The 15697-nt window shown below is 44.8% G+C and overlaps 2 protein-coding genes across 2 annotated transcripts in view; both read right to left on the reverse strand.

The window, feature by feature from the left end:
- Window positions 1-15697, reverse strand: part of SDR42E1 (short chain dehydrogenase/reductase family 42E, member 1) — a 1031186-nt gene that overhangs the window by 899644 nt on the left and 115845 nt on the right. The gene's annotated exons all lie outside the window — the stretch shown is intronic.
- KCNG4 (potassium voltage-gated channel modifier subfamily G member 4) lies at window positions 894-14752 on the reverse strand. The gene is made up of 2 exons (XM_009090755.4): window positions 14003-14752; window positions 894-1679 (listed from the first exon to the last, which is right to left on the reverse strand). The coding sequence occupies exons 1-2, from the start codon at window positions 14750-14752 to the stop codon at window positions 894-896; spliced, it is 1536 nt and encodes a 511-aa protein (XP_009089003.2).

The following is a 15697-nucleotide window of genomic DNA, read 5'->3' on the forward strand; positions in this document are numbered from 1 at the left end:
TGGGATCTCCAGGCTCAGTTCCCTGTGTAGATGTGTTTGATGGGATCTCCAGGCTCAGTTCCCAGTGTAGATGTGTTTGATGGGATCTCCAGGCTCAGTTCCCTGTGTAGATGTGTTTGATGGGATCTCCAGGCCCAGATCCCTGTGTAGATGTGTTTGATGGGATCTCCAGGCTCAGTTCCCCGTGTAGATGTGTTTGATGGGATCTCCAGGCTCAGTTCCCTGTGTAGATGTGTTTGATGGGATCTCCAGGCCCAGATCCCTGTGTAGATGTGTTTGATGGGATCTCCAGGCCCAGATCCCTGTGTAGATGTATTTGATGGGGTCTCCAGGCCCAGATCCTTGTGGAGATGTGTTTGATGGGATCTCCAGGCCCAGATCCTCGTGTAGATGTGTTTGATGGGATCTCCAGGCTCAGTTCCCTGTGTAGATGTGTTTGATGGGATCTCCAGGCCCAGATCCCCGTGTAGATGTGTTTGATGGGATCTCCAGGCCCAGATCCCTGTGTAGATGTGTTTGATGGGATCTCCAGGCTCAGTTCCCTGTGTAGATGTGTTTGATGGGGTCTCCAGGCCCAGATCCTTGTGGAGATCTGTTTGATGGGATCTCCAGGCCCAGATCCCTGTGTAGATGTATTTGATGGGATCTCCAGGCCCAGATCCCTGTGTAGATGTATTGATGGGATCTCCAGGCCCAGTTCCCTGTGTAGATGTGTTTGATGGGATCTCCAGGCTCAGTTCCCCGTGTAGATGTGTTTGATGGGGTCTCCAGGCTCAGTTCCCCATGTAGATGTGTTTGATGGGGTCTCCAGGCTCAGTTCCCATTGTAGATGTGTTTGATGGGATCTCCAGGCTCAGTTCCCCGTGTAGATGTGTTTGATGGGGTCTCCAGGCTCAGTTCCCCGTGTAGATGTACTTGATGGGGGAGGCCTGTCCCTCCAGGATCAGGCTGTCTGTCTCATTGAAGGTGTCGCTTTCCCCGGTGCGGTTGGCGCTCTTGGCCCGGCTCAGCCGCGACTGCAGCCGCTCGTGCTGCTTGCGCAGCTCGGAGTAGGAGTGGGAGAAGGTGTGGAATATCGAGGTGGCGGGGAAGGACATGATGAGGATCCCACTGAGGATGCTGCTCAGAGCCACCATTTGGCCCGGCACGCTGCGCGGCACCATGTCCCCGTAGCCCACGGTGGTCATGGAGATGATGGCCCACCAGTATGAGGCGGGGATGCTGGTGAATTCCAGCACCCTGCCCGACTCGTTCTCAGCCAGGTACACCAGGGGGGAGAAGAGGGTGACGGCCACGCACAGGAAGAGCAGCAGCAGCCCGAACTCCCGCGTGCACTTGCGCACGGTGAGGCCCAGGGTCTGCAGGCCCAGGGAGTGGCGGGCCAGGCGCATGACGTACAGGATCCTCAAGGCACGTAAAACCCGTAGCACCAAGCCCACCTTCTCCAGGTACGTGTTGCTGCTCGGCCTGTCCTCCTCCTCGCTGGAGTCGTCCTCGGAGAAGATGAGGGAGGCGTAGTAAGGGGAGATGGCCAAGAAGTCGATGATGTTCAGGGGTCCTTTGAAGAACTGACACTTGCTCCTGGCCTGGATGAAGCGGAGGCAGAACTCCAGGGAGAACCAAGCCACGCAGATGGTCTCGATGACGAAGATGTAATAGCACTTCTGGGAACACTCACCCTGCCACAAAACAGAGAGGGAAATAAACAAAAGAACAGTCTGGGAACCAGCGTCCAAAAACGCTGAGGGAGAAGCAATATGGATCTGCCTGAGTCACTGGCAGCAGAGATAAACAAAGCCAGCTCACAGGTAGTGTGGCAGCTGTCCTTCAGTTCCACAGAGAATATTGAGCACACAAAATAGCTGAACAAAACACAAAATAGCTCATTTGCCTCACTGGTCATGGCCAGGCCTCATTGGTCAGGTAGGCCTTGAGGCCTACCTGACTCATTTTCCTCTGTTGCTTCTTCCAACCTACTGGAATGAAACCCATCTATGGATAAAGTCCTGTAAGGCCTGAATGTCACAGGCAGGTAGAAAAATTATAAAAGAAAGGCCTCATAAAATCACTCCTGCCCTATTAAATTAATAGCTAGCCTGTCACTTCTAAATGCAGCGAAGTACTTTGCAAGTTCTCCTGTGAAAACATCTTGAAAATGAGATTTTGTTAACACAACAATCTATTTCTAGGGTGAAAAACAAGTGCACCTGTATAAACAATGAGATCTGTCCCATGAGAATCGGTGAAGAAAATATGTAAACAATTCAAGGATAGAGAGATTTGATGGACAGGTAAAATACCTTTTACTAACCAATACATTAATTGACATGAAAGTTATCAGCAAATAAAGTTGCCCACGAGGTCTGTAACAACTGTATAAAATGAGTTGTGTGAATGAAATATTGAATTTTCCCACATGAAGAAAATGGAGCCACGGCAGACTTTTTACAACACTCAATATTTCCCACTTTCTGCTGCACTTGGCAGTAACAAGTCTTTTTGTGTTACAGAATTGGCCAGCAGAGGTTCCCCCTCAGGAGTGAGTTTTACCCTGCCCAACCCTCAGAACAATTTAGCTCTCTAGCACCATTGGGGGATTTCTCCTTTCTGCACAGTAAGCTGCTGGGTCCATATTTTACCCCTAAAAACAAACACCACAGAAGCTTCATCAGCCCTGCCAGGGCTCTGCATGCAGGGTCAGGCTGTGGCTCCATTTGCAGTCAGGGCTGGAGCACATTGATGTTTGCAGAGCTGCTGACTGGGCTTGATGAGAGTGCCTGCCATCAGCAGTTGTGCTGTGCAGTGCTCACTCTTTCTGAGCCCTGAATTATTAGTACAGGGCAGCCTGGACTCTGCACAAACCTGCCTCTGGTCACTCCAGTGATGGGGCCTCTGAATTATTCATCGCTCCCATCAAGATTTATTTAATTTTTTGTTAGCTGGGCTGAATTTCCAGCACATTTGTTACTTTTTTGCCTTTAGACATTTGCAGGTGACGTTGCTCTCAGATCATCATGGTGTTTTCCCTATTCCTTTCTTAGGAAATAGAAGAAAAGAAATTTTGCTTAACCTGGTTAAATCTTGCTGCTTCCAGGTTTAAACCTGGAAGGTTTAACCATTAAGGTGTAGGCTGTCCTTTGAACTGAGCATGAAATTTCAAGGTGTATAGAGACTGTTTGGGAGATTTTTAATTCTTGCCACCCTCAGTAACTTCAGCATTCCCTATGGAAATTTATATTCACTTAGTGAAGGCAATTTATGCTGTCAGCATAATGAGAACATGCTCATTGCCTTCACATGGGGAGATGGATTTCATCCCAAGAGTTTGCATGTGAATGTTTTATATATTAGGAACATTTGTATATATTATGGAATGTACCTGACTTGATTTATATAGAATATCACTCTCTAATGTCAGTCTCTTCAAACATTCTTCATCCTTTTGAATACCCTGTTCAAAAGCAGCAAATATTGAAATAAGATGGGGTGGGGGAGGAAATGTCAAGCACCAAAGCCAATTTCTGTTTCTCCCAGTAGTTTTGAGGATTTTTACAGCTCAGTGTTTTATGTTGCTCTCAGAACTGCTGTCCAAAGAACAGGCAGAGCACGCTGACTTCAAAGCTCTGTTCTCACCAAAACACTGATGCTCCTGTGTCAGTGGGAGACTTCAATTTGATTTTGCCACCACATTCCCATTAGTTACTTTCAGCACAGCCCAAATACCCTGATCCATGCAAACCTTTTTTTTTTTTTATTTTGCCTAAATGGCAGATAAAGAACTCTCTGTGCCACAGCAACTTCTGCACAATTCCTCTTTCTGAACAAGCCAGACCCATTGGGATATTCTAGTGCTCAGCACCTGCCAACACAAACCACAACAAACTCCCTCCCTTCACCTCACCATTAACTAGAGCAGAATTCTGGGGGTTTATTTCCAGATCTTTGCGTTAAATTTTCACAGAGCTTTTTCTCCCTCTGCTGCAGTGGTGCTGACTGTGAGCAAGAGGGGAAGATGAGGTTTTATTTAGAACTGACCACAGCATATTTCAGGAGGGCTTTTTCAACCAAACCATCTGACATCAATCTGTAATCAACCTGTCACTGACTTTGATGGGAGAGCAGCTATGACAGGCCCAGCAGTGAGTATGTAACTCTTTATACTTTATTCATCCTGCAGATTTACTTTTCAACAAAGCAAGAATTTATCAGGATTTATGGAACTTGCCTCCAGCAGAAATTCTACAATCTATGATATAAATGTAATAAAATGAGTGCCTGGTATTGATCTTCTGTATGAAATGAGCATTTGGCTCAGCAATGAATGAAACAATATTTTGTGTGTAAAAAGATATAGACTGAGCCTGGTGCCTGAAATATTGAGTGGTTTCTTAGATTTATAAATTACCTCAAAGAAGCAAAGGAGTTGTTTCAAACTCCTCTACCACCAGAAATAGTAAAAAAATTCAAGCTTCCTTTTGATTATCCCCCTCTGGTGTATAAGAGAGTGGCTCATGTTCTCGTATGTTCTGGAGTTTATGGTGCTACAGTGAGATTGCTCATTTTAGGATATTTCTGTTAAATTCTCTTTAAACAGGAAAAAAAAGATAGGTTTATAATAAAAGAGAAGAAGAGCAGTACTGAGTCCAGTTCACCCAGTCCCCTCAACAGCCAGGGGAAACAGGTGCCCAGGGGAACCCTCCTGGCTTCTGTTTTCCACTCACAGAATCCCAGAATAGTTTGGGTAGAAGGGACCTTAAACCCACCTTAAACCAGGCAGCTCCAAGCCCTGTCCAACCTGGCCTTGGATTCTTCCAGGGATGGAGCAGCAAAAAAACCAATTTATTCACTCGTTGTGAATTCCAGCTAAATGTGCTTGAGATATGTGCCACTGACAAGATAAAGAGAGATAAATTTCCCAGCCTCTTAGTTTGCCAGGAAAGATTAATTAAAGTGTAATGACATCTAGGATGACAAACAGAATCAGATCCCAGGGATATGTAGCACTAGCTTAACTTACAACAGTTATAAATCTCATCTAGTGAAAATAATATCTTTACATGCATCAATAATTTTAGTTATGCCCAGGAAGACTCAATCAGAATTTCCCCTGCTGAATATCTCTCTCATCCATCCATGCTGCTTTCCAGATGCTGCTCACTCTTTTTTTTTTTTTTTTTTTTTTTGTGTAGACAAAGAAAAACTTTATTATTATTGAATATCCGTATGACACCACCAAGGAGCTCCTCTTGTTCCTTCAGGGTCTGCTCTGTGCTGATCATTTGTGTCCCACCTTTCTGCCCTCTTAAGACAATTGACAATTTATATATGCTTTGGAAAACTTGTTCTGAATCATTACCTGATCCACCAATGAGTTTCCTGTTGCCAGAGATTTACCCCAATATCCTTTGCAGTGGGTATTTACCCTTTATTCCCTCTTAGTCTGAAGTACAATGAGGAAAGAAATGCTGTTATTCCCATTGTGTTGGGAGTGCAGTGCTGCAGCTGTGTGAGGATGAAATTGGATAGGTACCAATTTTCTGCCCTGGGTGTGATTGACTCTAAGTGGAAGTTTATTGGCAGCAGTCTGAGCCTGTTTTCTGTGGTGTGTAATTTGGGATTTCCAACAATCTATAAACAGGTCTAGGGGGTAAAACAACAAAACTGCAGGATTTCCTGTGATCTCCTTGCTGTGCTTGCCAGGGAGCTCTGCTCAGGCTGGTGTCAGTGATTCCAAGTGTTTCTGGTGTCAAATGATCTATTCCCAGGTTAAATAGCAAATAATCTATTGTGTCAAGTGATCTATTCCCAGGTTAAATAGGAAATAATCTATTGCGTCAAATGATCTATTGTGTCAAATAATCTATTGCGTCAAGTGATCTATTCCCAAGTTAAATAGCAAATTATTGTGTCAAATAATCTATTGTGTCAAATGATCTATTCCCAAGTTAAATAGCAAATGATCTATTGTGTCAAATGATTTATTCCCACATTAAATATCAAATAATCTATTGTGTCAAGTGACTTATTCCCAAGTTAAATAGCAAATGATCTGTTGTGTAGAATGATTTATTCTCAAGTTAAATAGCAAAAGTTCCTCCAATGATTGTGGAACACTTTGCTAATAAAGCACAGCTTGATCAGTATCTGGATTGTTTCAGAATCATGTCATATTTCCAGAGCTTTGGAGTGGAAATCAATATGTACCTCAGCACAAGGTGGATGTGTTGCTTACACAGCACACTGGTGAGAAAGGAATCTCGTGTTATTTATAAAACCAAGCTGACAAAAGTTCTTGAACCCAGCTAGAAGTCACTGCAGAACCCCTGTATGCAAACACTGTTATTCCCAGGGCATGTTTATGGCAACCAGCTGGCTCATCATCATCATCATCAAAAGGATGATGATGATGAAAGGATCTGAGCCCTGCTCCCAGCCAGCCCTGCCCGAGCTGCAGTGATTGCTCCTGAGGAAAGGTGCTCTGTGCTCAGTGACCCACACCCCATGGAGCCAGACCCAGGCAGGGAAGGAGCTCAGAGAGCACATGCTCCATCCTATTGGAGTCCTAGAGGAGTTTCCCTGAGCACAGGACCTGCACCTTCTCATCCCTCTGCAGCAGAGGGACAGGCTGCCAGAATGTCACCGTTCACACCAGGAGTGTGCCTGGCTCCCTGGCTGATGCAAGGTCATGGTTCACATCTGCTAAATTTATCCTGGCAGGGGCAGGTTTTGCTTGGCACAGTCAAGCTGCTGCTCAGATCCTTCCTGTGATGCACACACTGCTCTGTGGACAGAGGCCAGGGTCCACCAGAGAGGCAGCAGATGGGATCAGCCTGTCCTGCAGCTCCTGACCTGCCTTCTGCCAGCCTGTGCTGTCCAGCACTTATCCCGGCAGGACTGCTCTTCCTGCAGCCTGGCCCTTTGGCCAAAATCAGCCCTCTACGTGCAGGATTTCAAAGTAAAACCAGCAGGAATTTCCCTCTCTAAGCTCAAGGTTGCCATTTCCTGGGTGGGGGCTGTTTTCCAGCCTTTTGCACTTCTCACACCCGGGCAGCTCATCCTGGTCTAGAGCTTCTCCCTGAGCAATTCCTCTTTGTGAAAAACACAGACTAATGGGATGGTAAAAAACGAGCTCTGGTTCTTGCCACAGACCCGAGGCAGTGGGAATACAGGGGAGGCTGCAAGTCTAGAGAAGGGTTGGGAAGGAGCAGAGGCAGAGCAAGACTTGGGTGTAGGAACTGAGCTCCCCAGCTGGCTCCAAGCTGTTCTTACCCCATTGGCAGCAGGAAATGAGCAGATACAGGGCAGAAATCCCTTCTGGCTGTGAAGTGATGGCTTGGTTAGGAAATGTGGTGCCAGTCTGGGTTCCCTGCATACCTGAGCTCTGGGATGCAGCTGCAGTGCTGCAGGTAGTGCTGAATCACTGCGGCCGCATTGACGCTGTTATTTGAATAATTAAACCACGCTCTGCTGAATCAAATGATGGGGAGGGAGAGCTTGAAAACCCTGTGTTATGGATCACATCAGCTCTTGGATTTATGGTTTCAGCCTGGTGCAATAAAATCAGAAGGTTACAGCCTGCTGAGAAAGAGACTCTAACCTGATTTAGGGAATGATGAGCTTGTTAAAGCAGTGCTGTGTATTCTGAGAACACAATGAGTTCCCACTTGTTCTACTTGAGGGGAAAGAAGCCTGGGCTTAGGAAAACAATTACTACAACTACAGCAGTGGAGGAAACTGAACTAGTATTGGTATTGTATTAATGTGGACATTAGAAAGAACAGAGAAAGAAATTAATGCTCTGTGTCCAACAAATAATTATCCCCTCTGGGGCAGAAGTGTACCTAAAACAAAAAGTTAAAATTAACTTTTAAACTTTAGTATGCAGACACTGTTAGAGTCAGTCTGAAGAATCTGGTTTTGATTTAAACCAGTTGGTGACTCCAAAGTGTTGGTGTTAGCAGAAAGCTGTGAAAGAGTAAACTTTTTCTTGTTTTTCTTTAAGGAATCTAACAGACAATTTTGTAACTGTGCAGAGCAATACTGCCAAAATGACAAGGAATTTATCTGGACTTGGAAGGATAACCTTCAACTGACAGATTTGCTGCTGGTCAAAGCGTTTTGCCTATTACTGTTTCTTTGTTTCTTTTCTCACTGCATTGCAAATTCTTCAGAGAAGAAATTCCTTCTTATTGTACCTCTGGAGCACAGGGGGTCCCAAAGGTGGTTAAATCTGTTTTAAGGGAAGATACTGGTGCTAATGAGGTTTGGTGACACTGTGGGAAGGAACTTGGGGGATTAAATTAGTTTCAACCAGAGTTTTTCATAGATGAAGTGCCTCCATGAAAGGCAACCCCCATTTTCCCAAAGAAGGCATTTATTAAACCCTCACCTGTGCTGAACCCCTTGAGGAGAGCCAGGGGAGGGGAGTGAACAGGCTTTTGTAACTATTGCAGCCCTGAAAGCAGCAGGAGGGGAAAGAAATCCTGACTCCCAGTGAGGGCCTCGTGCTGGCACACTGCACAGCTGTTGGTGCAGTGCCCAGAGCAGAACAGCTGGAACAGCTGGAACAGCTGGGGGTCTCCCAGGATGGCGTGCAAAGCTGGGAGCCTCAGCACTGCTGGGACACAGCCAAGAGGGGATGAAGATAAGGCAAACAAATAATGTCTAATTGTGCTTCCTGAGCACTGGACACTGGCTTTGGAAAGCCAGGCAGGATCCATTCCCTCCCTGCAGGGCCAGAGTGTGTGCAGACACTGATTTTGTGTGGCAGGAGGGGTGAGCTGGGCCACAGATGGTCAGCAGCGAGCACCCCCTCCGTGCCCTCCTGGCTGTGCAGAGCAGGGCTTCTGTGAGATGAACTTCATCAGTGCTGGCCACAGCAGAGTCAGTGCTGAATGGGGCAGTTCTGGGTGTGGATGCCTGGGAATTGGTCACTGATAAGGTGGCACTCTGAAATCAGGGGCTTAACACCATGGTGAAATTTCCATCTCAAAGCTCCCAGTGTTTCTGGCCTCAAAAAAAGGCAGATCCCATAAAGCAATAATTCATAAATTTATATCAAAAGTCCCAAGCTTGAATATTCTGATTTCTGTTGTTTAATACCTTCTTATTTAACCTTTCTTCAATCATTATTAATTTAACTAATTCAGTCCATGAAGCACATAAATAGCTGGGTTTTACTGGGCTGAGCACACCCAGACCAGGAGGGGTTTGGTGCTCCAGTGAAGCACATTTTCCTACTTCCTTTGCAAATCAAAATGGTCAGAAAAAATCAGAATTGCACTGGATGCTTGGAAATTTAAGAGAGGGATTGTCTGCAGAAAGTGACCTGATAAGAACCCAGAAGAAATGGCTTGAGCTGATGCAGTAAAGCCAAAGCACATCCAGCTTTGTTTTGTTCCAAGTGATTTCAAGTCATATGTATATAGCAGTATATTTATAGATAGGCAGGTACATATGTGCCTTTATAGTCTTACACTTTCTTTCTCTTCACAGTAAGGCAAATAAATTGGGGTTTTCCCCCTGTAAAGTAAAATTTTTCCATTTTAAAAACACCTGTTTCTTGGCAGGTTCCCCCAGTGTGCAAGCCAAACATTCTTTGGTATCATACAGAAAATTTCAGCAACATCAAGCATTAAAAAACTAATCAGGGCCTCCAGAATAATGGTGTGGAATATAAAAAATAATTTAAAAGTGGTTCTCTTTGTTGAGTACTGGATTCTCCTCATCTGTTCTGTTTTCTGGATTCTAAGTGCAACCAGAGACAAGAAACTTATTATTTTAAAAGGAACTTGATTTTCACATAATCAAATGATCCCAGGAAAAGAAGATTTTAAAAAATGAGTATTCTGTGTTTCAGGATAAAACCTTCACATGCAACCACAGTGGTTGCAGCTCATGATGATTTTGTTTCATTAGGTCCTATAAAATTCCTAAAGCAATTCCAAGCTTCTCAAGGTCAACTGAGAGCAAACACAAGAATTAGTAGTAACAAGGTCAGGGAATGGAAATATCTGGGGGTTTTCTCCCCCGTGACCTTAATTTGCTGCCTTCCTGAAGGACAGACCTCGCTGTAGCCTTTCTGCTGAGTCATTTCTCCAGAGGATGCCAATTTTAGGGACTCATTAAATGAAATATCTCATCCTAAGGAAAGTCCCAAGAGTACTTCAAAGAGTTCTCCCTCTCCAGGCCCCTCTGCAGTGGTTTTCTCCCAGAGTTTTCTGGTGTAATGATGGTTTTGTTTCCTTTGGGTTGGATGTGCTGAGCAGTGGCTGTTTCAGTGACCCCTCTTGGATTGTAACTCTAATGTGGGACTGGGACTTTTGGGGGGCTTTGATGGGACTCCTGTCCTGTCTCTAGTGGGAATTTCTTCATTTGAGGGTAACACTGGTGAATTTTGTCTCTTCAGCTTTCCTACCCTGTGTGCTCGGTCTCCAGTTCAGATTTGCAGTTCTCTCAGGCTGCCTGTTCAGATCAATAACAGATTTTCTCACCTCTAAATATGCCTTTTTTTCCTATCTCTACATGCCTTGATTACTGCCCATTGCTGATATTAAATCTGTTTTTTTACCAAAGACAGTTTGAGCTCCATAAAGAACTGAAGCAGATATCATGGACAAGGATATATTTCCACTGGAAAACGTGATAATTCTGTTATTTTATTCCTAACTAACATAACCTCGTTCCTGATGGCTCCTCTTTCCTTAGCCTCACAAATAATAAAACCTTTTGTATATTCATTTCACAGTCAGACTCAAACTTGATCTCACCAGAGCTGTTCCTTTGCTACTCCACATTTTTGCTGAACTTTTTGCTCACCCTTCACCTGGGACTGTTCTCTCTGGGTTGCCATTCCCATCATTTCCATTTATAATATAAACTTACAGAAATGTTTGCCCAAATCTGGGTGGGTTTTTGGTGTTTTTTTTTTCATGAGGAGGTTCCTAGATGGCATTTGGCACATTCTGGAGTGTGTCAGTGATAACAGCTCCTCCTTTATGTCTCTGTCGGCTGCATCCCCGACTCCAGGCTCCCCCTGCCATCCCCTCTGCTGCCCCTGGCGCTGGCTCCTTCCCTCCCCTCTGGTTGCCAGGGTGACTGGGTTTCCCTGATGCAGATGCTCTCTCCTGGCTCCCTGCCATCCCTCTCCCGGAGATAGACCCGAGTTTTCACTTTCCCGAGCACGCTGAGGACTCCTGGCTGCTCCTTTGCCTGCTCTTTCCTCCCTTCTGAGCAGACCTGGCTCAGCAGCTGCTCCAAGGACCAGGGATCTGCTGTGCCTGCAGGGTGGGATCAGCAGCCTCTGAGCCAAGTGAGTCAAGTGGAAGTCACCTTGCATTATTTTTCCTTTTGTTTTTTTTGCCTTTTTCTTATTTTGATTCATCTTGAGCTGGAGTCCAGCCAGTTTTCACTCTCTTAATGTGGCTGTGGTGAGGAGGAGCAGGACCCTAGAGTGGTACCTTTGAGAGGTAAAGCCTTTTTTGTCTGTTTTTCAGAATGGGTAATAGGGATAAATTCAATCTCCAGTGTTAGTGACATTGGAAAATGGATCCTTGCACTAATTTTAAGGACATTTACCTCAGAGCTTCTGCCAAGCTTTAACTCAGAACTGACTGAACCTCACAATAATCTTTGAATTCAGGTCTGGAATTTCAGGTTGTTCAGAAACTTTGTGAAGGAATTCGGCTGTTTTCTGTCTCTGTGCAAACAGATATTGAATCATCTTTGTGTTCAGCCCTAAAAGCAAAAATTTCAGGTCCTGCATGCTTGTTTCAGGTTGCTGGTAAATGTGGCCCCATCTTGGAATCACTCTCTGAGGTCGGTTCTGAGTTACAAATCAACAGAGAGTTGATTTTGCTAAGTATGACTCAGCTGCAGCCAAAAACTCCTAATTTTAGTCAATTAACTTCATGGAGCTATTTGTCCAGCCCTAGTTAAAATGCTCTTTTGAGATCCCAGTAAGGAAATTTTAATTGTTGCAGGCTAAGAATTTAGGGATGGAAATTCAGGGATGCCAAAACTGCTTGTTAGCAGTTCAGATTCTCTGCTTTTCCACAAGGCATGAGTATTTTGTCTCATATATTCCCCTATTTTTCCTGTGGCAGAACATCACATAATTCATAGAAAGAGACTTTTAATGCTCTGTATTCTGGGGCACAATGACAAAGTGCCTTAGGCTGCTGCTGGGAGTGTAAATTATGGAATGTTTCCAAACATTTGGACAAATGTGGTCCTTTCCTCAAGTTCATCCTTCATCCTCTCCCCTGCACTTTCCACAATCCATCTTTTGAGCTTGTTTCAATGCAGTTTGCTTGTTTTTTGAAGTACTGATACATATGCAAATCTCTAAGTAGTAATGTCATCCTTGTTTTATAGGAAACCCAGGAACAGCAGCTTCACTGCAGCTCCCAGACACACTTATAACCCTCAGCAGGCTTTTCTTTCTAACTTAGTAATTTATTTTTTAAACACACCACCCCTTACAGCCAGCAGAGCTCTGCTCATGTGCTGGTTCTTTTGCCTGGGATTTATTTATCAAAGTTTCTCCTGTTGTGGTTGGGAAATGAAGATAAAAAGCCACTTCCATTAACAAAGTTAGTAGGAAGCACTTGCTGGAGCAGAGTTTGTAATGTTTGTACATCGAGCTGGAAGAAGGATGTTCTATATTTAAAGTACTTCTTTGCAAGAAGCATTGGAACAGTGTTAACAGCTTTTCCTGTGAAAACAGTTTTTCCTTTTTCCAGCCAAAATGTAATAGAATAGCTGGGGAAGTCTGCCAGAGCACCAGGCTTATTCCTGACAGGTTGGAGCTTCCTTGGCAAATGGAAGTTAATATTCAAGGGGTTAAAAAGGAGCAGGGAATTATCTTAAATTTCAGCCTCCCTTGCTGTGCTCAGTTTTATCCAAAGACATCAAATATCAGGATGTATTTTAACCACCATAAGGCTGCTTTGACCAGTAAAATAAATACAGTTTTTGTCTTGTGCACACAAGGCTGTGCTGTGAATGTAAAAATGAGTTTATTCATCAATATGTGACACTCTGAGGAGTGTCTTGTCTTTCAGCAGGGGTTGGGCAGGGGGTTCATTTGACACAGATTTCCTCAGCACTTTTGGAAGGGCAATCTGCAACTGAAGTGCAGGATTCATTACAGAGATTAGTCAAGGTTATTTGATGAATTTGGCTGTTACCACATCTGAAATAACTTTGGATTCTTACTTTTCCTCTGGTCTATTATTACAAAAATAAATCTTTAAATGCTGAAATATTTACAGTAATGTTATAGAGAAGATCTTTCATGTGTGATACAGGCTTGATTTATTTGCCCTGAATTAATGTGGATGAGTTTTTTGAGAAGAGTTTAAATGCAGTTAGCAGTTCAGATAGTGCTTGGTATTGCTCCTACAATATGTAAATATATTTGGGGCAAACACAGAATTCTCTTAGCATGGAATTATGATTTTTTGGAGGCACAGCTTTTATGTATCAGTATGTGCAAAAATACTTCATCTGCCTCTCATCCTTCAATCTTTATGCAACTACTGAAATGTAACATATAAAAATTAATTAATATTTCTCCCTCTTTAAGCATCTGACAGTTTTATCACAAGGGAAGATACCCAGCTGTTTTAAAAGTAAAGATGTCAGAGGAAAATATTTCTGTAGCTGATGTGTCCAAAGGAGAGGTTGCCTATAAATAGAGAGTGAAGCACCTTGAAAACTCCAGATGTCAGTTTGAGAGTCAGTGCTAACAAGTTAATCTTACACTGGCAGCTGTTTCTCAAGAAGGAAAAACCACCCTATACTGGAAATATCTGAAATATCTGCTCTGTCCAAAAGCTTTCTTGTATTCCAGCTAAAAATCAGTATAAGATTTGTTCCCATTATTCTTACCATGATATCTATTGAAAATGATAGAACTAATCTGAGCCATAGCTGGGTTTTCTGTCCCAGACTGTGCCATCAGTTCTGTGGTCAGACCAGTTAAGAAGGACAGACTTACCCTGTCTTCTTCAGCTCTTAAGTCTGGCATTGTGCTCACACAAAGGCTGACAGCTGTGGTGGCCACAAAGAGGATGGAGAGACAAGCAAAGACTTTGCCTGGCAGTCCTGACTGGGGATTTTCCACCATATCTCTGAGTCTGTTCATGAACTGCCCAAATCTGGTTTTCTCATCCAAGACACACGAAGCTTCCTTGCTCCTCCGGAGCTCCTCTTCTTTGCGGATCTCGGCCAGCTCCTGCAGCTTCTGGAAGAGTTTCCGAAAGCAGCAGTTCTCCAGGTTGGATTCCTCAATGCCCCAGTACCTCAGCTCCTCCTGGAAAGACAAGGCACACATGTCTCTCAAGAGCATCAGCTTCCCTGCTGCTAGGAAGCTGACAATCATCCCGAAAGCGTTGGGGTTCCTGTCAAAGAAGAACTCGTGGGTGTCCTCGTCGTAATCGTCACACAGCTGGATGATTTCTTCATAGCTGCTGCAGAGCTTCAGTTTGCTCAGTCTGGTCAGGGGAAACTCGTCCAAAGTACTCCAAGGCAGCAGGTACTTGATGCCCCCAACGTTGATCATGATCTCTGTCTTCACATCGACTGCAGACACTTGGTCAGGGCGGTAAATCCTCCTGGCCCTCTGGTAATGGACCCCCTTGACAGAAGGGGTTTCCACGCAGATGGGAAGGAAGTGGCTCAAGGAATTGCAGGAGTTGTAGCTAATGTTGCTATAGTCTTGGTCACTGCCTCTGGAGAGAATAGGCATCTCTAGGAGTTCTCACCGGGACATCCAGAACGGCATCAGAGCAGGGGGATCTGTCAGCCGGAGGATACAGGGAGGAGGAGAAAACATAGCAGAGGTCACTGCAAGAGAAAAGGTGTCTCCAGCCACTTTGCTCAATCGGGAAATCAATGAGTGCCTGTTTGGTAAGTAAAAGTCACCTCTGTGCCTCTTCCTGAAGCCTGCAGCCCGTGAATGAGCTTTGCTTTGCTGCCTCATTGGTTGTCTGGCAACCCAGGCAGGGAGCAGAGCTCCAGCCTCATTCATAATTATCACCGAGGCTCGGGAGCCTGCAAATCCGAACGGGAGCACCTCGGGCTCTTCTCCGAGCAGGTCTGGCCACCGCTAGATCCTTATTTGATCCTTATTTTCCCGTTGTCTCTTCTCTTTTTTATTTCTATAAACCCCTAACCACGGGCTAACTCAACTAAGCTGCTAAATAGTTATTAGCGGCAGAGTGCTCAATTACCTGCCATCAGCTGGGTGCGAAGTTCCAATTGCTTTAACGGGACTGCTCAGATCGGGATTCCTCTGCTCTCGCTGCACGCCCCTTGTGCCTCTCGGGGGATGGCAAGGATTAAAAATGCCTTCAATTCTGTCTAAATGATGGCTGTTCTGATCAACCCTACCTCGTGCCAAATTACTGAGGAGTTAGAGGGGAACCTTTGCCCACCGCGGAGATAACTTTGTTATAAGCAGGCAGAAAGTGTTTTCTCACCTCGGAGAATTTAATTCTCCCCTCCTCCTTTCAGGGGCAAACCCCTGGTTTTACCCGTAGTCCCTAAAGATTAAAAACCCCTTTTTTACCCCAAGATAGCCAAGTGCAAACTGCAAGGAAAGTTTCCCGAAGTGACTTACCTGCGGAGCAGGGGGCAGCTGGCGGGAGCGGGGCTGCCCCGCAGGTGATGCTCACCTGCCGCTCACGGCAGC

The sequence above is a fragment of the Serinus canaria genome, chromosome 11 (assembly GCF_022539315.1).
Source record: "Serinus canaria isolate serCan28SL12 chromosome 11, serCan2020, whole genome shotgun sequence".
Classification (NCBI taxonomy): domain Eukaryota; kingdom Metazoa; phylum Chordata; class Aves; order Passeriformes; family Fringillidae; genus Serinus; species Serinus canaria.